The following is a 24,429-nucleotide window of genomic DNA, read 5'->3' as shown; positions in this document are numbered from 1 at the left end:
TTTGCAGTTCCCCATCGTTCCAGGAGAAAGGAACGTAGCAGGGTATTGTGGTTTTGTCTAAGTAGAACATATATCATTTAATGCAAGCAGAACACCCAATAAGTACTGAATTGTAGTAAAAGGCTGTTCAAGTTCTCAGGCAGGTAGAGCCTGAGAACATGAACTTAGTTTCACCTTACAATCAAAATGGAGACTTAAAAAACAAAATGGTTGTGGTTATGCTAGGCAGCAAGGCCTAGACATGTATGGACATGTCTCAGTGTTGGTGTGCCTCAACATTAATGCTTTTCAGTTTTACTCCATAGAGATAGAAAAAAAAGCCCGGAAACGTTCACATTCGTTGTATTTCAAGTTCCATATGATACAATATGCCTGTTACAGAATCTTTGCTCGTCAGCAGGGCTGGGGCTGTTTCTGGTGATTCTCACCGGGAGAAAGCCTTTCTCTGAGAGCCAGGACCCTGACCTTGAAAGACTCCTGGCTCTGGAAACAAGCCCTGCCTGATGCCAGTACTGCCTGGCTGGAAAAGGCGGTCTGTTGAAGATGTACCTTTAAGTTTGAGTCCTAATTGTAGCTAATTCTTGCTCTATTTATCTGAACCCCCCCCCCAAAAAAAAGTGAACATTTATTTGAATGCATCCCTCTCTGAGAGCTTTTTCAGTGAGAACATTGAAAAAAATGAATAAAAATCCTAAACTGGAAAACAAGGCCTCTCAGACCGAGTAGCCCTGACATCCCTGAGGCTGTCAACAAGCCCCAGTGATCCCCACAGGGCTACATAGGGACCCTGCCATCTATCTCTGTTTATTTCAAGTTTGTTTCTTCCTTTTCACAGTTCGCCGCAAGCTCTTCTCCGGACTTTCTACCTTGCTCCCCTGCCCTCCCCTTCCTCCCGTCTTTATTATTTCAGTCTTATGAACGTTTCACACCTGTAGTCTTTATTCAGTTCCTGAGTAGGGGAGTGGTTGGTTTATGCCTGGAACCGCTTGTTGGATGGCACAGGCGGCAGACACTGCAGCCCTCGTGGGAGTTCTAGTCTCCGAGAAAGACATGAACTAACTACAAATTCAAAAAATACTCACGTGGGTGCGGTGGTATGTGTCAGGTGGAGCTACCGGAAGACAGGAGGATTGCTTGGGCCTAGACATTCTTTAAGGTCAGCCCGGGTAGCAGCGCAGTGCCTGTGGTACACACTTAAGAAAGTATGTAAAGTCCATCACGTGTGTTGGGGCCACCATCACACCATCATAGCCTGGGGGACTATTTCAAATGTGAGACTGCCCTGTGCTACATAATGAGCCCCAGGCCAGAGAGCCGGCAGCTACCTGGTGAGATCCTGTCTATGAAAACGATAAGTAAGTGAATAGATGGGCTGGAGAGACTGTAATAGAGTGTTAGAGTGCCCCTAGCATGCTTAAAGCCCTGAGTTTAGTGCAAACAGTTTAAATTTAAGACACACACACAGTCATCAGTGTTTACAAATATTTATTTTATACATACGTATCAGTGCTAGCTGTTAACCAGAGGCAACAGCAGAGTAAGTGAGGGCTTTCTGCGCGAGGGTCAGAAGCCTTCTGTAAAAGTGGTTTGGCTAACTGGTGGTGGCAGAGGCAGGTGGATCTCTGAGTTCGAGGCCAGCCTGGTCTACAGAATTCTAGGACAGGCAAGGCTACAGAGAGAAACGCTGTCTCAGAAACAAAACAAACAAAGTGGTTGAGCTGGATGCAGGAGAAAGGATTAGGACACTTGGTTAGGTGGAGGAGGCCTTTGGTCGAGGGGTGGTCCAAGCACTGAGGACCCCTGTTCAAGGAGAAAGCCTGCCCGAATGCTGTTTCTCTTCTACTGTGGTGGCAGGTCTCAGCTCCAGCAGTGGTCAGGGGTCATCTTTCTTAGCAGATCACTTTTAATTACTGGTTCTTGTCCTGTCTGCCTGCCCCAAGCAATCCCCATTATACTTCTTTGTAAGTAGACGATCCAGACGGTTTACTTAAAGCAAATGGCTCCTGTTCTCTGGCTCCTTCACAAGAGAAATGAAGGCTGCCTCATAGAGGAGATTTTATATATGTGTGTATATATATATATATATATATATATATATATATATATATGTCTGTAATTTCAGCATGGGAGAGATCACGTTATTTTATGTCTGTAATTATATATATATATATATATATATATATATATATATATATATATATATATATATATATCAGCACGGAGAAGGTGAAGGGAAGTTTCCCGTCACTCCACTCCGTCTCCCTGCGTTTTATAGATAATTACCTCACAACTCCTGTTCTCAGGCTCGCACACCAGCACCCCTACTCATTGAGTCACCTTGCTGGCCCTCCTTATTTTAGAAACTTACGTGTCAGTTGGTAACAAATGTTCTTAGTCCTCCATCGTTGGAGATTGTGGGCTTTTGGTTCTGGTTTTGTTTTTCTTCTGAAGCTTAGTTTTTCCGGATGTGGAATTCTGGAACAATAGTCTTTTTTCTTTCATTGCTTAAAAGATGTTGTTCTGGGCTGGGTGGGTAGCTCAGTGCGGAACATTTGCTGGCATGTACCAGACCCTGGGCTTAATTCCAGTACTGCAAAATAAATAAATAAGTAAATAAATAAAAACCAAAGCTAAAAAGCGCCGTTGTTCTATTACCTTTTGGCTTCGGAGTTTCTGATGAGAAATGCCTAGTCCGCCACTGTTGAAATGTTTGCTCCCCGGTACGTAGCTCGGCTGTGCTTTGTTTGCTTTTTTGTCTTTTGAGGCAGGACTGCATGTGTACCAGGCTGTCCCGGAGCTGCCTAGGTAGTGGAGGATGACAAGGAAGTTCTCATCCTCCTTCATCTCCCAGATGCTGGGGGTACAAGCCTGCACCACCACGCCTGGCTTACGTGGTGCTGGGGACAGAGACCAGGGCTTCAGGAGTGCCAGGCAAGCACTCTGCCAGCCGAGCCCTGGCCCCTCAGTTTTGTTTGTCCTTTGCCTTTAGTTTTTTAGCTTTTAGTTCTGTTGCGGTGTGTCTAAGCATATATTTCTGTTTGGAATTTGTTGAGGTTCTTTTTTATTTTCTCAGAGTGTCTCCATGCCCATCCCTGCCTTCCTTCTTTTTCTTCCTCCTTCCTGGGGCCGTGCTCACCCTGTAGCTCAACTTTCAGCATTCTTCTTGTCTCAGCCTCTCTGGCGCTGAGATTACACACAAGCACCATCATACCCAGAGTAGCATTATTTATCTGTTGATCATTTAATTTCCATATCAATTATAGAAGTTTGGGGGATAGTTGGACAGTAGCCTTCCTCTAGTAAGGCCCTGGGTTAGACCCACAGCCTCTCAGAAAAGTCGTAAAGACCATGCGCATTAGCAGGGCAGGGTAGTATATACCGGTAACCCTGACACTTGCGAAGGAGGTGAGGGTGGGGGACCAGGAGCTCAGGGCCATCCTGGACTGTAGTGAGTTAAAGACCAGCTTAGGCCATGTGAGACCCCCATCTTTAAAATAAACCTTTGCTTTTAAAGGGGTGCCATATGATATTTCGGTTCCCGTGTTGAATCCTGCAATGTTTGAACCAGGGAAACGTATCTATTTCCTCAAACACTTTGTACTTCTTTCCAGTGAAAGCCTTGAGACACCTTCCTTCCAGGTTTTGCACGGGCCTGGGACCTTTTTCTGCACTTACCCTACTGAGCAATAGCTTTTGACTTGGGTGCTGGGGGACCTTGTGTATAATTTCAGAAACCCCTGAATGTATGGAAGTTTTTTTTTTTTTTTCCTTTGTTGTTGAAGCTTTTAGTAATTGATTTTAAGGGGTAGTTTCTTTGATAGTTACTCCTATGTGACTCAAATGAGAGGTATCCTCTTGTGTTTTTTGACCCCCGTAGTCCTAGAGGTCCTGTTTCTTCTGTTTGCTTTTTCAGTATTTTCTCTCTTACCCAGGATAAGTTCTGTCCTCAGGCCTCCAGTTTTACCAGTTTCCCTCTGTCATCTCCATCTTTTGAGCCCACCCAGTCAGTTCATATTTTATTGCATTTTTTCATTTCTAAAATCTTCATTTGGCAGCTCTTCATATCTTCTATTTTCTTTTTTTTTTTAATTAGGAAAATATTTTTTAAAGATTTATTTTAATTTTATGTGTATGTTTGCCCCATGTATGTGCTTGGGCCCTCAGAGGCCAGAAAAAGACATGGGATTCCCTGAAGTTGGGAGTTGACAGTCGTGAGTGCCCTGTGGGTGCAGGGAATCAAACCTGAGTCCACCGGAAAGCAGCCAGGGCTCCTGTTACAGCATTGCAGCTGTCCCCCCAGAGCCCCTCTGTCCCTTTGCTGCGCTTCTGCCTTCTCTTTCAAGTCTGCTTCTCAGCCTCGTCATAGCTGCCTCGAAGTTTTTCTCTGATAATCTCGTACGGCATCTTAGGGTTTATTGTCTAATCCCTTGCAAGAGATTGAGACAAATAACTTTAAGGTATTTCTGACGTGAGGAAATTTAAGAGACTCTTGTTTAACTCCAATGGAGTTTTTTGTTTTGTTTGGCTTGGGTTTGGTTTTGGTTTTGGTTTTTAAAGACAGGGTTTTTCTGTGTAGCCCCGACTGTCCTGGAGTCGCTTTGTAGACCAGGTTGGCCTGAAACTAACAGAGATATGCCTGCCTCTGAGTGCTGGTATTAAAGGCGTGCACCACCACGCCAGGTGAGAATTTTGATATTTTAAGTTTTTCTTTTTTAAATTTCATTTTTTTTTTAATCTATTACTTTCTGCTTTTGAATGTTTTGCCTGGTGCCTGTGGAGGTCAGAAAAGGATGTTGGATCCCTTAGAACTGGAATTAAGGATCCATGTTAACTGGGACCTGAACCAGGTCCTCTGCAGGTGCCCCAAGTGCGCTCAGCAGCTGAGCCGCCCCTCAAGCCCCCCAAATTGTTCTTGTAGGCAGTACATTTGGACGGGCTGAGATTGCAAGCTCCCCACTGCCCCTGGGCTGTTTCCATTGCCCTTTCCGTTTCCCAAGCTTTTGCTCTGCTGTTGGTTCTGCCCCTCAGTTGTGCCACCTGGCGGCCAGTGTTGGTGGTGGTCTGCCTAGAGGTTTGTTCTTCATGACTCTGGGGAGAGAGGGAGGCCAAGCCTTTAGAAAAGATCTTTCCCAGGGAATGTCTTGAATGCCACTCTTCCAGGGGTTCCCTGCACCCTGGTGTCCTGGCTAGGCAGTGTTTTAGTCCCCTCTCTGAACACATTCCGTCATTACTGCTGTCTGCATGGCAAGAGGAATGAGAGAAAAAAAGAAGGAAGAAAGGAAGGGGAAACCTCTTTCGGGTGCCCTTGACTTAGCTGTTTTTCCCTACTGCTTTTTTTTTTTTCCTTTTATTGAAAATAGTCTTTTTTATTTTACATAATATATATATATATATATATATTCTGATTATGTTTTCCTCTTGAATGTAAACAATGAGGATATGATAACTACTAGGTATGGGTCCAGATTGAACCAAGCCATGGGAGGAGAGAGATGGGGGCAGAGGGAGAGAGAAAGAAGAGAGAGGGAGTCAATAAAGGAGCCATAGATCAAGAGGCCAAGAGCAAGCTGGGAGAGGCTGAGAGACTTTGCAGCCAAAATGGCTGAGGTCTTATAGGGAGGAGCAGCTGTGGGAGGCCAGAGAAACTCAGGCAGAGGTCAGGGTAGGGGGTGAGAAGTGCCGAGGAGCCAGCACTCCTTATCAGTTCCTTTCCTCCTCCCCTCCCATCCAGATCCATCCTTGGCTACAAATTGTTTTAGGGCAGCCTGGGCTACAGGAGATCCTGTTTAAAAGAAACAAAAGGCTACCTCAGAGCATCAGATTCAGGGCTTTCTATCTCAATGACCAATGAAAAGGCTTTAACAGAGCAAACAGGGAAGTGAGGCTCAGACTGCCGTGGAAACCACCAAAATAGCTAAAGGGGAAAACCATAGATGACAATACTGCCAGCCAAAGCGGAATCATGTTTTGTTTGTTTGTTGCTTGTGAGACAGGCTCTTAATGTGTAGTCCAGGCTAGCCTTGAACCTGTCTACAGTAGTTCTCCTGCCTCAGCTTTCCAAGTGCTGAGATTACAATGTACATCACTATGTCCATCTGGGAATAATGTTCTATGATGAAAACAGCAGCAGCAGCAACAACAACAAACACCATAGAACTGATTCTTCAACCTACACCAATATCTTTAATGAAAAAAAGAAAAGCCTGCTATGCACAGAACTATCTGAAAGGACCTTCAGCGCAGTCTCCCTTATCCAAACCTTCACTAGCCCTGCACAGGGCTAGGTCATGACAGAGTACGTTTTGTGTTGACCCTTTTAAATGAAGAGCCTTTTACGTTCTAGTCCGAATTCGTGGGGACCCTCTGTCTCCTGAGTGTGAAGCCTGATGGTTTTGACCCTCCCCAACCCCTTCCTTTTGTTTTAGGGTTTTTGTTGTTGTTCTTGTGTTTGTTTTTGCAGATCTTTTCACGGATGCTGCGGAGACTGAGAAAATGGCCTTGAGTCTGGAAGATTCTGAAGGGGTTTATTTTGTTCCATCTTTTAGTGGATTGCAGGTATTTTGAAAGTTAACTGAATTTGCAGACAGGTTCTCCTCCAGCCACACCTGGGCTTACATGGCTGAGTCTGTTACCCAGGTGAACGATTGGGGTGTTGAACAGAACTAACGTGAAGGGCACGTTCTAGGATGGGGAAGCTGCCTTGCGTTAGCACAGATTCTGTAGGTGACTGGTGTGCTCTCTGGCTTGGCCGACTGACAGACCAGCTGTTACACACTTTCACCTCTGTTGCAGTGGAACCTAAAAGTTAGCAGGCTTGTCATAGAACTTTTAATACTACCTAGGATAGGCATGTACGAGTTTAGGCAGTAGCAAATGGGCTTTTTTTTTTTTTAGACAGGGTTTCTCTGTGTAGCCTTAGCTGTCCTGGACTCACTTTGTAGACCAGGCTGACTTCGAACTCACATTGATCCACCTGGCTCTGCCTCCCTGAATGCTGGGAACTAAAGGCGTGCACCACCATGCCCAGCTCAAATGGGCATTCTTTACTTAAAGAAAGTATACTATTGAGAGTTAGAAAAATGATGCCACTGGCTATGGTGGTACATGCCTTTAATCTCAGCACCAGTACTCTGGAGGTAAAGGCAGGAAGACCGCTGTAAATTCAAGGCCAACTAGGACTGCATTGACAGGCCCTGTCTCAAAAACAAACAAATACCCCCCCCCCAAAAAAAAAAGAGGAATGACATAATGGTGCACACGCACAGTTCATGTATACATTCTGAAGTCATCTGTAGGTTTCCAGAAACCAGCCTTTCTTTTCAACTACTGTGACAGAATATTGTTGCTCTCTCTGATCAAAAGGGAACCCAGTAAAAGGCCTGACTTTGAAACACTTAACTTTGTGTTTAATTAACAGCGTTGTGCGTGCCTCTGCTCTGCTTTGGAATGCTCTCAGAGACTTAGGAACAATTTTCAGGCTTAGAATCAAAAGCAATATTGATTTGGGGGAAAGCTTCTGCTAGTTCTTTAACCTCATGTAGAGGGTGAAGAGGAGGCTTTCTGGCGAAGAGCTTTTGCTGCAGCCAGGCGTGGCGATGCGCGCCTCTGGTGCCAGCACTTGGGGAGGCAGAGGCAGGCAGATCTCTGTGAGTTGTAGGCCTGCTTAGTCTACAAAGTGAGTCCAGGACAGCCAAGGCTACAAAGAGAAACCCTGTCTCGACACCCTTCCCCCTCCAAAAAAAAAATCTATTTATGGGACTGTAGAGGTGGCTCAGAGGTTAAGAGCACTGGCTGCTCTTCCAAAGGTCCTGAGTTCAATTCCCAGTAACCACGTGGTGGCTCATAAGCATCTATAATGAGATTTGCTGCCCTCTTCTGGTGTGTAGGTGTACATGCAGGCAGAACACTGTATAATTGATAGATAAATGTTATAAAACAAAGGAAAATATTCACCACCCCTACCCCATTTATCCCATACTTTAATAAAATCTGGTTTGCTAATATAACATAGAAACTGGTGGGGATTGGGAATTCAATAGTATATCACGCTTTCACACTGAGGTTTTGAAATAGCCTTATTCCTAATATACTGATTGTATGGCAGACTCTTGGGGAGATATGTAACACACATATGTACCCCAAACAGAAAGGGAACCAAAGGCAGATCAAGTAATAATAGCAACACACGCCAACTTGGTGAGCAAGTGTGTTTTTATTGGCGTTACTAAGAGAAGTATGGGGGTTTACTCACAAGGGTGACTCAAAAACAAAACAAAACAACCAAAGCCCTGTAAAGCAGCCCTTATTACCAAAAAGCTCCCAGCACAGGGGACCGCTGAAAGCCGAGGCCCCGGAGCTCTGCAGTTTGCGGGCAGCTCCTAGGTCAGGGAACTCTCAGAAACTGCTGGGAGTCTCCTCCATGGCAGGTGCTTCCTTCTGAGAGACTTACAAGGGTCTACCCTTAGTCAGGTGAACTCTCATGAGCCCCCTGCCCTCCCTCCTGGAGGAAGTGTTTCAGGACAGAAGAAACTGATGTACAACAATGTAGCGTTCTCCTTCAGTTTGCTGTGTGAGAGGGGCTGGAGTTTATGAGGGTCTCCTGAGATTGCATTAACACATGGAACCATTGACAGACTGCAGTAATCTCGCTTGATCCAGCGACGGCTGCAAAAGTGGGATTTGGTTATAGCACTACTGATCCTGTCTGGAAGATGTGCTCAGAGATTTTAGTGACTTTGTTCCGACAATTCCCTTGATTTTCTTATCCCCTCGCACACCTCTAGAATAATACAAAGTATACAATTTAAAAGTGGTGAGGGTGAGGATTGCTGCTCTTCTAGAAGTAAAGCCAGTTGCTTCCAAGTTCACAATGGTCTGTATTGTGACCATTGTGTCTAATGTTCCAGAGGATCTAGTGCCCCCTTCTGGCCTTCACAGGTATCTATACCCACAAAGAGAGACTGTACATAAAAATCAAACAAAACCTTTAAAAACCTCAATGTGGTGGCTGAAGCCTGTAATCTCAGCTCTTGAGAGGTGGAAACAGGATCAGGGGTTCAGGGCTGGCTTTGCATACATAGTGAATTTGAGACCAGATTAGTCTGTGTGAGAAGCCTATCAAAAGACAATGGCTAGGGGATGGAGAGATGTCTGCTCTTCCAGAGGTCCTGAGTTCAATTCCCAATAACCACATGGTGACTCCAACCCTCTATAGTGAGATCTGGTACCCTCTGCTGGTATAAAGGCATATTTGCAGAAAGAATATTATATACATAATAAATAAATCTTTAAAAAAAAAAAAAAAGACAATGGCTGATGGCACACACCTTTAATCCCAGCATTTGGAAGGCAGAAGACAGGTTGATTTCTGTGAGTTGGAGGATAGAGTGGTTGGGGCTACCTGTTCTAAAAAAAAATTGCTGGGCATGGCATGGTGGCGTAGAGGCAGGTGGATCTCTGTGAGTTTGAGGCCAGCCTGATCTACAAACTGAGTCCAGGACAGCCAGAGCTACATGGAGAAACCTTGTCTGGAAGAAAAAAAAAAAAAAAAAAAGAGTTATCTTGTTTAACAAGTTCTTAGGACTGCAATTTGTTTAAATAAGTAAACATTCTTCTAGCATGGTTGTGTTTTGTGATACTTATCAAGCCTGTAGATGTGATTGAGAACATAAAATGCTGCTTTTTTTTATCTCTTACTTTAGGCCCCATTAAATGACCCCTGCGCTTGTGCCTCTTTTATGGGTTTGAAGCACTCCACTAGTAAATTCCATCTTGTCCGAGCAATACTGGAGTCGATAGCCTTCAGGTAAAGCCTGCCGGAGCGCGCTCTGCTGCCTTCACACCCTGTCATCTCCTTTAGAGGTGTGCTTCCAAGCTGACATTTTCTTCCTGGTGGAAGGATTCTTTCAAAAATATATGTGTTTCTTTAATTGGGTCTATTTGTGTGTGTGATTGGATATATGGATGTGCGTTATATTCACGCAGACGTCCTCCGAGGTCAGAAGAGGAGCTGGACCCCTGGAGCTGGAGTTACAGACTGCTGTGAGCCGCCATGTGGGTGCTGGGAACAGAACCCAGGTCCTCTGCAGAGCGTTAAGTGCTCTCAATTAACCTCGGAGCCTTCTCCCTAGCTCTTGAAGGGTTGTTTTTATTTTGGAGATGGGGTATCGCCCTGCTCAGGGTGGCCTGGAACTCATTTTTTAGCTCTGGCTGGCTTCAAAATCAAAAAAATGAAAGAGAAGCTTTTTCTTAATTTCATTTCTTTATGTTGTTATTTATTAGTTGTGTGTGTGTTTGACCGCAGCACACATGTGGAGACCAAAAGACAATGTGGTGGAGTCAGTTCTTTTCTTCCACCTTTACGTAGCTTCTGGAGATCTCACTAAGGTCTCCAGGCTTGGTAGCAAGCACAGTTACCCTGCTAGCCACCTTGCTAGCCCTTCTAATTTTAATTAAATCATTAAGCATAGGCCTTTCATTTAGTGTGTGTGTGTGTACATGTTTTTAAATATTTATTTTTAAAAAATCTAAATTTTATTTTATGTGTATGGATGACTTGCCTGCATCTATGTCTGGATACCACATGCATTTATGGTGCCTACAGAAGCCAAAAGAGGACATCAGATTCCTGGGAACCAGACTTACACATTATTGTGAGCCTTAACTTGGGTGCGGGGACTTGAACCAGGTCTCCTGGAAGAGCAGCAAGTGCTCTTAACCTCTCTCTTAACCCTCAATTCAGGATATATGATATAATATATTCTTGTGGCTGGCTTCCTGGTTTTTATTTCCATATTTAATTGTACCAGTACCACTTAGATTTGATACCTAAAAATGGAATAATTTTAAAATATCCCAGGCTGGGAATATAGCTTGTACTTTGCATATGTGGGGGGTCTGAATTTTTCTCTATGAATTTAACCCAATAGCAATCTGTTACACCCAAAGAGCGAATAGTAATTATTTGTTTGGGTTTTTTTGTTTGTTTTTGTTTTTGTTTTTTGTGTTTTGTTTTGTTTTTGAGACAGGGTTCCTCTGTGTGTAGCCCTTGCTGTCCTGGTTGCCCTGGAACTTGCTCTGTAGGCCAGGCTGGCCTTGAACTCACAGAGATCCACCTGCCTCTGCCTCCCAAGAGCTGGGATTACAGGCATGAGCCACCATGCCCAGTTGAGTTATAATTACTTTTTATGTGTGATTCCCTTGGTGTTTTGATAATTGGACAAGTGTAGTGTATGGTCAATACTCATTGTTAACTGAAAATGATTTAGAATCACGCAGGAGACAAGCGTCTGGGCATGTGGATGAGGGGGTTCTTAGATTCCGTCAGTTGAGGTGGAGACCCACTGAGCTGAGGACAGTACCCATTTCTCTCTGCTTCCTGACTGTGGAAGAGCCTCACACCTCCATACCCATGTCGTCCTGTCTTGATTGACTGTGCCCTCAAACTGTGACCAAAAATTAACTCTTCCTTCCCTAATTCTTTTTACTCTTCTTTTATCGTTGCAATTAGAAGAGTAACAACTACTTGCGAGGTAGAGGAAGATAGATCTCTATAAGTTTGAGGCCAGCTTGGTCTACAGAGAGAATTCCAGGCCAGCCAGGGCTACATAATGAGATTCCATCTTTACAAAAATAAATAAATAAATAATAAAATTTTTTTAAAGGAACTGTCACTAGATTGTGAGGCCACATGCCTATAATCCTGAAACCTTATAATGTAAAACCAATAGGATCAGGAGAGCAGGGACAGCCTTGGCTACATAGAGAAGTTCAGGGTAATACTGGCCAAGTGAGACTGTCTCATAAAATATATATGTAATAGTAATTAGGTAATTGAAAGATAGCTCAGTGGTTCAGAGCACTAGTTGCTCTTGCTGGGAACCCAGGTTTGGTTCCCAGCACCCACATGGCAGCTCCCAACCATCTCTAACTCCAGATCCAGAGTCTCTGATGCCCTCTTCTGGCTCTCACAGGCACTGCACGCACAAGTGCGTACATACCTACAGGCAAAATGCCCATACACTTAAAGTAAGTACATCTTCAAAAACAATTCAATCGTCATATATAAGCGATGTTTCTTGTGTTTGAAATCATTTTTTATGAATACAAAATGATATGTTTGCATGTTAACATGTTTGAGTGTATCATAGTAAAGGCTACTGATTAAACAGCTAAAGCCACTTGAAATGTTCCTTCATAGACTGGCAATAGATTAAACCTAGTTGTAAAATAAAAAGTACATTATTGTACATGAAGATGCAGAACACAAGGCCCTGAGCTTTTGTAATTGAGCATAGGTTAGGCGATGTTCAGTTGGCCAGTATCTCTTTCATAGTTTCTTTTGCATCTTTTATCAAGTAAATAAAACCATAGTTGTTTTTTTTAAATACAGAATTATGACATGCGTATACTCTCAATAATTCTCTTGTCTGTGACTAGGAACAAGCAGTTATATGATATGCTGCAGAGGGAGATCCAGATTCCAATCACGAATATCCGGTATGTGAGCTTTGTTTCGAACAGGTCCTGTTAGGAAATCAGCCCGACGAGTTAGCTCAGTGACTGAACATTTCCCCAGGTTCGAGCCCTGTCACTCATCAAACTAGACATTAATAGAAGAAGAGGAAGAGGGGAAAGCAGCCGCTGTTATTTATTTTCATTTTTTCATGACTTACAAAACTTAATGCCCAGCTCTTTGGTGGTAAAGTCGTTGGTCATAGCACTTTGGAGAGGAAAATGCTAGTTTTCGATTTATGAAGATATAGCACAATCTGAAATGTCAGGGGATCCTGTCAAGCCTTCCTTTTACATACAGATCATTACCATTTCATTATTGTGTTGTAGCTATGCTTTTGGTGTGGAAGCATCAAGTTATCTTACCTTCTTTAATGTCCAGACGGGCTCTTCTGTTGGCGTGGTTTATTTTACTTATCACAGTGTTGAGCTAGTGGCAAAACAAATGAGAGATGCCAAAACTGAGGCCTGAATAACGGACAGTATTTGTCTGGGAGAAACGTGGTCAGTGTCTTCGGTTGCATACCCACTGCCGAGCCCAGCACTCTACCAGATAGTGCCAAAGCCACAGCCCCACAGGTGGCCCTGCTTAAACTCAGTGGGTCACAAACCAGCAATAAACATAAACATGAGGGAAAAAAACTGTCCGGAGTGGTGGGTAGACGGTGGGGGAGATGGGAAAAGGTGGGGGAGATGGGAAAAGGTGGGGGAGATGGGAAAAGGTGGGGGAGATGGGAAATGGTGCCGGTGAAAGTAGTTAATATGAATTACATACATGTGTGAAATTCTCAAAGAACAAATTTAATCACGAATGAAAAAAGTATTTGAAGATTACCCAGTACGATCCTATAAAGCAGTCCTGGTGCCTGTTCCCAGCACTTGGGAGGCAGGGACAGGAGGCTTGGAAGTTTCTGTTGATTTTCTCTAACTAGTGAGGCCAGGCCACCAGGGCTTTATGAGATCCTCATCATGGTTTTGCTTCTGTTGTAAAGATCTTGTCATAAGTTTAGTGCTAAGTGACAAAATTTTGAAAGAAAAAAAAAAAAAAAAAGCTGAGCCGGATTGAGGACTCGGCTCAGTGGTGCCCGTTTGCTTAGCCCATGCAAAGCCCTGGCTGAACTCCCCTCCCCTCAAAAAAGTGAACCTCAGTAGCCTCTGGTAACCTACGGGAAACAGTTAATGGTAGTCTAACAATAACTCACCTTGGTCCTGCTTCCCACAGGGCGGATGGAGGCGTCTGTAACAACGCTTTTGTCATGCAGATGACTTCAGACCTGATTAATGAGAATATAGACAGGCCTGCCCACTTCGACATGTCCTGCTTGGGGGCAGCCACCCTGGCTGGCCTAGCTGTGGGTACGTGTGGACTTTACGAAAAGGAGCCCTTTCTTGTAAGCTTTCTGCGATGGCACTGCTCATCCTCAGTCACGAGATGCCAGCGAGCATCTGGAAAGCTGAGTCTACGTGGTGTTTATTCATAGACTTCTGCCTCACGGGTCGTTCTCTGACGGTCCTGTCCTGACTTCACTGGAACCGTGAAGTGAGGGCATCTCAGTGTCTGCTACTCTGGTCTCTAGCAAGGGATGGTCTTGGGATGAGCTTTCTCAGCATCCAACATTAAAGAGAAGAACTATAAGGTGGATGTTGTTTAGGGAGTCCTTTGAGGAATGGGAACCACCATAGCTAAAAAGAAATGTTAGCAGTCACAAGAAACTCTAGCTGACCCAACCTAACAGGATTCTTGCTGGACGTGAGCCAGGGTTACAGGATAGCACCTGGGATGAACCTTGAAGCCCAGAAAGTTAAGGCATAGTTGAAAAGAAATCAGATACATTGAGGTTTAGTGTTTGATGGGCTTTGCCACTAGACCCATCTTTTTAAAATCAGCCATTTAGAAAAATAGCTGAGCACTGGGTGAGGTGGCACATGCCTTTAATCCCAGCAGAGGCAGAGGCAGCAGACTGATGTGATTTTTGAGGCCAGACTGCTCTACAAAGTGAGTCCAGGTCAGCCAAGGCTACACAGAGAAACCTTATCTCAGGAAAAACCAAAAATAAAAGCAAATTAAAAAAAAAAAAAAAAGGAAAGAAAGAAAGAAAAAGAAAATAGCTTGTCAGTGGTGGCACACACCTTTAATTTCAGCACTCAGGAAGCCGAGGCAGGTGGATCTCTGAGTTCAAGGCCAGCCTGGTCTATTGAGCGAGTTCCAGGACAGCCAGGGCTACACAGAAAAACCCTGTGTTGAAAAACTGAAAGAAAAAAAAGAGAAAAAAATCAGCCGTTTGTTGAGCATCTTCTACAAGATAGTCATGGCTGGAAATTTAAAAGTTAAAGCCACAGTCCCTGGTCTCCAGTGTGAGCAGACAGATAATAAATTGTGATCAGTTCTGTGATAACCCAGCAAAGAGTGATGGTCTGAGGTCGCTGGGGTAGGAGTTCCAGAAGAAGCTAAGCTGTGGCTTCCCTTCTGACAGAGCAGCTTGAGGATAGAGAAGCTGAAGACAGAACCTGGGTGATTCCAGGGTGGAAGAGGCTTTTGCATGAGTGTGCATGTGCACACACAAACACAAAAACATACAGATACAATGACACAGATATGCAAACACACATACACAGATTCACACAAAAACACAGACCTACACATAGATACACACAAAGACACAGATGTAAACAGATATACAGATATAAACAGATATACAGGTATACACACACAGATACATACAAAAAATACATAAAATACACACAGATATACACACAAACACACATACACACATAACAGACACACAGGTATACACACAGATACACACAAAGAAACCACACAAACATACACACAGATATATACAAAAGCACACAAAGACACAGATACACACAGATATATACATATACACAAAGACACAAACATACACACAGATATATACACATACACACAGATATATACAAAAAAACCACAGAAAGATACACATATATACATACAGATACACACACAAACATACAGATCACACTTATATACACAGATATACACAGACACAGAAACACACAGTTATAAACAGACACACATGTATATACACACAAACACAAAGATATATACAAAACAGACACACACACAAATACATGTCATCTAAAATAGCTTGCTGTTGGTAAGAAAAAATGTAATTTGTAAGAAATACTTGAGGTTGAGCCTGGCTATGAGGAGAGGGCAGAACACAGATACAGTGAAATCTCTGAGTCTAAGACCATCTGGTCTACAGAGTGGGTTCCAGGACAGCCAGGGCTATACAGAGAAGCCCTATCTCAAAAAAACAACACAAACAAATAAATAGATACTTGAGTAGTGAGCTTCCCGACAAGACACCTTATAAGTTGAGGCTATGATATAGTTCTAAATAGATTCTTTTGTCACTTTCTGTTTTGTTTGATTTTTTTGAGACAGGGTTTCTCTGTGTAGCCTTGGCTGTCCTGGACTCACTCTGTAGACCAGGCTGGCCTCTTTGAACTCACAGAGATCTGCCTGCCTCTGCCTCCCTGAGTGCTGGGATCACAGCGAGCACCAATGCATCCGGCTTCTTTTGTCACTTTTTATTATGGATTAAAAATTGTCTTTCCAGTAAAACAATATAATTTTATTTTGGATTGGAATTTAAAATAATGTGTACAAAACACTATTTTTTGAAAAAGAAGTTGTACTGATTCTCATCTTTGGGTTTTATCTATATTATTCTATTTGAGATGCCAGTTAACCTCAATTTATCTTAATTTATTTTAGTTGAATAAAAAAAAAATACAAGTTGTGTATGGTGGTTCATACCTGCATTCCTAGCACTGGGGAGGTCCAGGCAGGAGAACTACAAATTCAAAGCCAGCCCGAGCAACTTAGTGAGATCCTGTCACAAAATGAAGTCCAAAGAAGGTTGGGTATTGTGTGTGTGTGTGTGTGTGTGTGTTTATCAGTGGGAAAACTTGCCTGTTGTGTGTGAGGCTCTCTGTTCAGTCCCAATAAATGAAAAGTATTATAATGCCATTCAGAAATAAAACTAAGACTTAAAAAGCAAAATAATTTGTTTTAACCCCTAGTGTTATCTTTCCCTAGTGTTCTGGACGCTGTTTTAGCGTGCTAATTGTTCTCCTTGGCACAACTCATATAAATCGGTGGATATGTTGCATTAACTCATTATTTGCCTTACATTTTGAGATGTCTTTTTTTTCTATCTGTAGGATTCTGGGCTGACAAGGAAGAGCTACAGAAGCTGAGGCAGAGTGAGATGGTTTTCAGGCCTCAGAAGAAGTGCCAGGAATACAAAGTGAATATGGAAAACTGGGTGAGAGCCGTGAAGCGCTCCATGAACTGGTACAGCAAGGCGTAAGGCTGAGGAGCCGCTGACAGGATGTGCCCAGGGAGAGGCCCAGCGCTGACACCCCGACCGTGACCGAGAGAAGATTCACAACGAGCTTCAAGCCTCTCAAGCCGAGAGAAGTGGTGTTGCTCCTTTTCAAAAACTCTCTCTCTCTCACACACACACACACAAAATACTTTTTTTATACAAATCTTAGTGAAATGTTTAGGCTGCGATACCTCAAAATTGTGTCTCCTTTCTTCCAGCAGTCTCCGAAGGACACTGTCCACTCCCAAAGCACTTTGATAGTTGTGAGCCCTCCTCTGTTTTTGTTTTTTTTAATACAGGGTCAGTGGCAGACAGGCCACAGTAATTCAGCCTCTGAGAGCCTCTGGTTCTGCATCAGACACCATCACATTTTGTTAGAAATTAAGAACAATTTTTCTTACATTTCAAACGAAGTGGACTATTTGAAATCCAGAGTGCTAAAAAGGAGGACTAACTGAGAAAATGTTTTCATATGAGCTCTTTATGCCGCTCCGAGAGGGGCTCATTAGCACTTTCCTTTGTTGAGCGTGAAGATGCGGCCTCCATTCTTCTAACGGTTGTTTTGTTACTGTTGTCGAGGCAACGGCGCCACTGTGCAGCCCAGGCTGCCTGGAAACATGAGAGTCTCCTGCCTCAGCCCCTCGGATTGTGGGATTGTAGGTGTGCGGCTGCGTGCCTTGCTGAGGACTCCTCCTTCACCGAGGAATGAGTTTTAGCTTGTGGTTAGTGAGCCTGGGTCTGGTAGCAAATATCGAGACTTTCAAGGCTGAGGCCAGAGGAGTGTAAGCGTAAGCGTGAAGGCTGTCTGAGCAATGTGGGGAGTTCCAGGCAATCTGGGCACAATAGTGAAGCCCTGTCTTTAAAAATACCTTTTGTTTTGTTTGAAAAAAGATCTTAATGTCTAACCCGTGCTGGTTTCTGACTCTTGAGCCTCCTGCTTTAATCTCCAGAGTTGTGTGTAGCGGTCTATTTTTATAAAGTGCAAGAAGATTTACATCAACTTTATCTTTTTTGTTGAAATTCTTGCATAAATGTCTCTTTAAAAAAAAAAACCTACTTGACAGAGTTTAAATTATTATTAGGTTTTGTTGTTTTGTTTTGTTTTGTTTTTTGGGAACAGAGTCCATTATATAGCTCAGGCTGGCCTAAAACTCCAAGTCCTCTTTTCTCAGTCTCCCGAGGAGCTAGGCTTGTAGGCATGTGCCACACTTAGCATCAGAGTTTACTGTGAAGTGCCCTAGATTATCGGTAACTTAAGAATTGCCTTCATGGGTCACTTGATGTGTCTTTTGGAGTTTGTCTGTCCCGCTCGCTTTTGAGGGTTGGCAGGGGCTGGCTGATGAAGTAATGGACTGTGTGCTTGGTAATGATTGCCGTAAGCCAGTCTGCCGCTGAGCCAGAGTCCCTCCTTATGAAGCATTGCTGTCCCTGGAAGACTGGAGGGGTACACTCAGAGCCTCTGGCTGGGGTAAATTGTCCAAGAGCGGTTGCTGGTGCTCCGTCCTGTTCGACATCACTCGCCCCTCTCTCCAGGGGAATTTGGATTTTCTTGAGTGTGAATGAACTTGTTCCCATCTTGGTCAATATCACATAAAAGTGCTACCACTGTAGAGCCATCTACTTCATAATTATGTTACTGAAGGAACAACTGGCAGAGGGAATGTTGCTGCTGCTGTCATATGTCCATTTGGGAGTCAGTCATGCGAGAATGAATAGGTACATTGAGCTTTCTGCAAATTATTTTCCTGAGTTCCCAGTGTCTTCAGTCGTTAAAAAAAAAAAAAAAAGTTTCTTAATGGAAACATTGTAGCAAACATGTAGCATCTTTGGCTCTATTAACTTTGGAGAGTGAAGACGGCTCAGCAGGCAAAGGCCCTTGTCATACAAGCTTGCTGACCTGAATCCAGTCCCCGGAAGAAATCCATGTAACAGTGAAGGAGGAAAGCTGCAGAGTTTTCTTATGACCTCCACATGTGCATGGTGTTGTGTGCACATCCCCCAAAATAATAAAAACTCTAAAAAATTTGGAAATATTTTTGTTAGAGGCATTTTTGTTTACTGCAACAAATCAGAACTCACGTAGATAATATCTTACTCTTCTACAGCATTTTTACACAGCTTTGTGGCCAATTACAGGTTCTCCCGTCATGTGAAAGCTGCTTATTTGAATGTTTTGTATAGGTTCTGCTGATAGGTATGATTTCAGGAAGTAATTCTGTCCTTTTGTCTTAGGGCAGACTGAATTGTGATGTTAATTACTAAAAGTGCCATTTGCCATTTCTTCCCTATGCTCTTCCTAATATACAACTTCAGAGAAAAGGATAAATACCTTTTAGATAATGTTAAAAACAGCTAATATCTCATTCAAATTGAGTGTCTTTTATAAGATCAGTGACTCTTTTTCCTCCTCCTCCTCTTCCTCCTCCTCCTCCTCCTCTTCCTCCTCCTCTTCTTCTTCTCCTTCTGTGGATCTAGAAGCTAACCTTTTGCTTTTTGGCATTTCTGGCCAATTTTAATGACAGGGCTTAGTGACTCTTGTAAGAGTTAAGTAAAATCAGAAATATGTCATTTGCTTTTTTGGTTGTAGAAACAGTTGCTAATCAAAAGCAATGGAAGAAAATCATCCCTTCATCTGCCTTTTGAAAATAATTTTAATATGCTAATATTTCTTAGCATATTTTCTTTTCCCATTATAGACCTACCAGGCATTTTAAGGGGTTGCCAGCAACCTCGGGACAGTGTTCCTTTGCAGCCTGTACTAAAGTGGTACTAATTGCTTTATCTATGACTTACTGACCTTCAGATCTCTTGTGTTATCAGTGGTATGGTTCATCAGTTTCAGCATTGATCTTTGTTTTTGTGATATGGTCTCAGGGTGTAGCCCTGGCTGTCCTGGAACTCACTCTTCAGACCAGGCTGTCCCACACTCACAAAGCTCTGCCTGCCTCTGCCTCCTGAGTGCTGGGGTTAAAGATGTGCCTCCGTACCTTGCAACATAAACATTTTGAACTGGATCTGTCTTTGCTTTGGGGTGCTGTGCTGGATACAGTAGGATGCTTGGCAGTCCCTGACCTCCACTGTTCAGCATTTCCCTGCTTTTTATGGTTCCAAAATGCCTGCCAACATTGGCCATCCCAGGAGGCAAGAAATCATTGTCATTGGAGAACCACTGCCAGCTCTTTGATACTGGCTATTAGAAGAAAAATGAAGATTTTTCTTCATTTTTAACATTTACAATATTCTCTTCATTGTTTTCCCCTAGGAAATTATTTTTTTTGGGGGGAGGGTATATGTCAATTCAGGTTGCTTTTTTTTTTTCAATTTAGCTTTATTTTATTTTCTATAATTTATTCAGTTTCCATCCTGATTGTAGCCCCCTCCCTTGTCTCCCCTGGGTTCCACCCTCCCTCTTCCCACCAGTCCCCTCCTTCAGTTCTCAGAAAGGGGGATCCCTCCTCCCCTACCATCTGACCCTAGCCTATCAAGTCTCATTAGGACTGCCTGCATCCTTTTCCTCTGTGGCTTGGCAAGACTCTCCACTAGGGGGAAGTGATCAAAGAGCAGGCAACAGAGTCCATGTCAGAGACAGCCCCTGCTCCGTTACTAGGGAACACACATGGAGATTGTGCTGCCTGTCAGCCACATTTACTGGTGCTTTCTCAGACAATTGGGAATAGTGCTAGCTCAAGACCCAGCTGTATCACTCCTGGGCATACACCCAAAAGATGCTTCACCATACAAAAAGGACATTTGCTCAACCATGTTCATAGCAGCTTTATTCATAGTAGTCAGAAACTGGAAATAACCTAGATGTACCTCAACCAGAGAATGGATAAAGAAACTGGTACATTCATGCAATGGGATATTACTCAGCTATTAAAAATAAGGAAATCATGAAATTTGCAGGCAAACAGATGGAAGTAGAAAAGATCATCCTGAGTGAGATAACCAGAACCAGGAAATGAATTTTTAACAACAAAAAAATAGGTAGTATCCTAAAATACAGTTTCGGTTTTGCTGGATAGTGAAGAAAAAGTATTGGTTGCTTGTGATCTCACCTCTCTGGATGGATCAAACCTAGAGCCTTGAGCCTGGTAGTCAACTATTCTACTACTGAACTATATCCCAGCCTATATGTCTCCTCTAACAGATTCTTCTATACCTCAGCTCTACCCCTGTGTGGTCATACTTAGTGGGTATTTGGTATGGCGGATATATTTTGGAGACTATCTGTCCCTACCCGTTTTTTTGAGACAGGGTCTTACTCTGTAGCCTAGGTTGGCCCAGAACTCATGGTAGTGCTCCTGCCTCAGCCTCCTGGGTGCTGGGATTACAGACATGAATCACCAAGCCTTTGCTTCACTTTCATCGCTGAACTAGGAAAGGATCACTGTCCCAAACCCTGACTAGATTTGGCGCTTCCTGAAGCTGAAGCCATGTTTGCTCCTCCCAGAACTTAACACTGTGCCTTCATGTTTATGGATGGGTTTTTACTTCGCATTTGTCCTTGATCTTACACTCATTGATAGTGTCTTATGCTTGTGGAAAGGGTAGACATTTACAGCTGGAGTCATGATGCTGATTTTTTAAAAAAGTGTATATTTTCAAATATATTTTTATAGAGATATACAGCCATAGGTACACATGGGTGTAGCAGCTTCTAGTTGCTGGTCTGGGAATTTACCCTGGAGTCTGGTTCATGCTAAACATGCCTAGCTACTTTTGACTTTTTAAGGTATAGTTAAAACTTTTATTCACAGGTTTTATATATTAGACTGCAGATAACTAACATTGTATTTTAAGAGTGCCTAATACTCTGGTGCTATAGAAAAAAATCCCAGTAGTAGCCCCCTGATTAGGCAAAACACATATACTGGGGACCTGTTGTGTTTTTGTTTTGTTTTGTTTTGTTTTGAGGGCTTTTGTTGTTGTTGTTTAGTTGGTTTGGTTTGGTTTTATTCGAGACAGGGTCTCACTATGTAACTATGGCTGCCCCGGAACTCACTATGTAGACCAAGCTAGGGTCAAACTCAGAGGTCTGCCTCCCAAGTGCTGAGATTAAATGTCCCCTGGAGCCACTTTGTTCTGTGCTGGAGACTAGAATTAATGTAAAATAGTACAGCTCAAGAGGCTGGCAAGACTTTTACAGTTCTTTGAAGAGAGATCACCACTACGCTTCAGAGTCCTCCAACTTTGAATCTGTAGTCATCCAGAAGTATCTATAGAAGGCTTGAAGGGAGTTTAGACTGTGCTTTTCAAATAAGGGTAAGAAGTTTCAGACACTCCCTGAACCTTTAAGATTTTCCTGATTGGGAACCCAAAGCCTGAAGGAGGCTTCGGAATTGGATAGTTCTGAAGTTCTGTTATTCTGTTCTTACAGCCTTTCTGCCCTTTGTATTTTTCCTTCGTATCTAGATAGCTATTGTGATTGCTTAGGAAAAGCTGACATAGGGATTCCAGCTCAAACGGTTCTTATGTTGGCAGGCAGCTCAGTGTGGTAGAGCTCATGTCTAGTGTCTACAGGGCCCTAGGTTTGATGCCCAGAACTATAAAATAGAAAGACAAAGTCTATATACCGAGCGGCTGTCCCACTTCACGATTCAGACATCAGTGTGTGAGCCACCCAGTTTCCCCATGTCCTCTCTCCAGCGTTTAGTGGTGTTGAATATTATTTCATGTGCTTTTTGCTCCCTGCTTGCCATCACCTTTTCATTATCTTTGTCAAGGTGCCAATTGGATTGTTTGCTAAACGAGCCATATCTTTAAAAAAATTTTTGTAAATAAAACCAGATTTGGGAAGTCATTAGGTAGGGCTTTTCAAATCATTTAAGGCAAAATGTTATAGGATGTCTTAGCATGTGCCCAGCAGAAGGGCTCTTCTGTGCTCAGCACTGCTCATTACACAGCGCTGGGTGCATACTGTGAAAATAAATAAATAAAACAGTTTCAAAGGCAGCTGTACACTCAAGATGTCCAGCAGTGTGTTCAGACAAATACTTTGTATATAACACTCATCATGTTTTTAACTCTGTGCAAAACGGTATGATTTATGTAAAGGTTCAGAATGATTTTGTTACAAATTAATTAGAAAAGGTGGATAAATACAGATTTGAATTTTCATATATCGGTAAATTTATGATCTTATTTCTCTCATTGTTATGTCAGTTTTATTAAATATTGAGACTGCCATAAACCATTTTAAAGATCTTTAATAAAATCAAAGATGAACACAGCAATAGAAATGCTTCTCATATGCATATGAGTTTTTTGTTTAAAACATTCTTGTTTGTTGTTTTCAAGACAAGATTTCTCTGTGTAGCCCTGGCTGACCTGGCACTCACTCTGTAGACCAAGCTGGCCTCAGAGATCTGCCCGCCTCTGTCTCCCAAGTGCTAGGATTAAAGGCATGCGCTACACCACCACCACCACCACCTAGCTTTGTATAAGACATTTTAAGTAGCCTAAATTAACCTCAAATGTCCTAGGTAGCTGACAATGACATTGACTTCCCTCTCCTGTTTCCATCTCAGTGCCTGGATTACAGGCACTTGTTTTCTTCCTTCCTTCCTTGGTTTCTCTGGCCATCCTAGACTTGCTTTTGTAGACCACGCTGGTCTTGAACTCAGAGACCTGCCTGCCTCTTTCTCCCTGAGTGCTGGGATCGCAGGTGTGTGTGTCACAGGCACTTGTTCTAAGTATCTAGGATCTGGAAATCAAAGTCAAGTCCTCATGCCTGCATGGCAAGCTCTTTACCAACCGAGCTATCTTGTCAGTTCTATCTGCTTTAGTTTATAGGTTTGTTTTTTACTTTACCTAAACATTTTGATTGAACTCTGAGTACTTTCTACTCCGGTTTCTGCACACTGAGGAAAAAAAAAAAAAACCTGTTAGCAGAGTGCTTTCCTAGAATGCTTGAAGCTCTTGGGTTCTCTCTCTGGTACTGCATAAAATAGGTGTGGCAGCACACACCCATAATCCCAACATCTGTGAGGTAGAAACTGAGAAGCCAGGAGCTCAAAGCCAGCCTCTGCTGCGGAGCAAGTCACAGATAACTAGGGGTATAGCCCAGTGGTAGGGCACTTGTCTACAGGATGAAATCTGGGTTCAACCACCACCACTGCGTAAAAGAATGAAACGGAAGGGGAGAAGCCAGAGAAATACGAATGTTAATTACAGATGTTACTCAAGTTAAATTTAGGCTTAGTATGTATGGTTAGAGGAAAAAAAAAGGTTTTATGGAATTTCGCCTCTCTGAATCCCATTTTGTTTGCTTTTTGTTTTTGAGACTAGGACTCACTCTGTAGCATAGGCTGACCTCAAATTTATTATGAAGCCCAGGCTGGCATTTGTGGCAGTTCTGTTTCATCCTCTTTTTTAATTTAATTTAATTTTATATGCATTGATGTTCTGCCTGCATGTGTGCATATATGAGGGTGTCAGATCCCCGACACCTGTGATCTCCTTTGTGGGTGCTGGGAATTGAACCCCAGGTCCTCTGAAGAGCAGCCAGTGCTCTTAACTGCTGAGTCATCTCTGC

General features: G+C 43.0%; 1 protein-coding gene across 2 annotated transcripts in view; it reads left to right on the top strand.

Moving 5' to 3' along the window:
- Positions 1 to 23,134, top strand: part of Gk5 (glycerol kinase 5) — a 54,084-nt gene extending 30,950 nt beyond the window's left edge. For both annotated transcript variants that reach the window (XM_060385494.1, XM_060385495.1), the window contains 5 exons: positions 6,461 to 6,555; positions 9,702 to 9,805; positions 12,439 to 12,498; positions 13,736 to 13,869; positions 16,726 to 23,134. In XM_060385494.1, the coding sequence (XP_060241477.1) occupies positions 6,461 to 6,555; positions 9,702 to 9,805; positions 12,439 to 12,498; positions 13,736 to 13,869; positions 16,726 to 16,874 (542 nt within the window). In that variant the 3' untranslated portion in view covers positions 16,875 to 23,134. The remainder of the gene's footprint in view (positions 1 to 6,460; positions 6,556 to 9,701; positions 9,806 to 12,438; positions 12,499 to 13,735; positions 13,870 to 16,725) is intronic.
- Positions 23,135 to 24,429: the final 1,295 nt, after the last annotated feature.

This window comes from Meriones unguiculatus, chromosome 6 (assembly GCF_030254825.1).
Source record: "Meriones unguiculatus strain TT.TT164.6M chromosome 6, Bangor_MerUng_6.1, whole genome shotgun sequence".
Classification (NCBI taxonomy): domain Eukaryota; kingdom Metazoa; phylum Chordata; class Mammalia; order Rodentia; family Muridae; genus Meriones; species Meriones unguiculatus.
The sequence above is the reverse complement of the archived record's forward strand: the minus strand, read 5'-3'. Positions and strand labels throughout refer to the sequence as shown.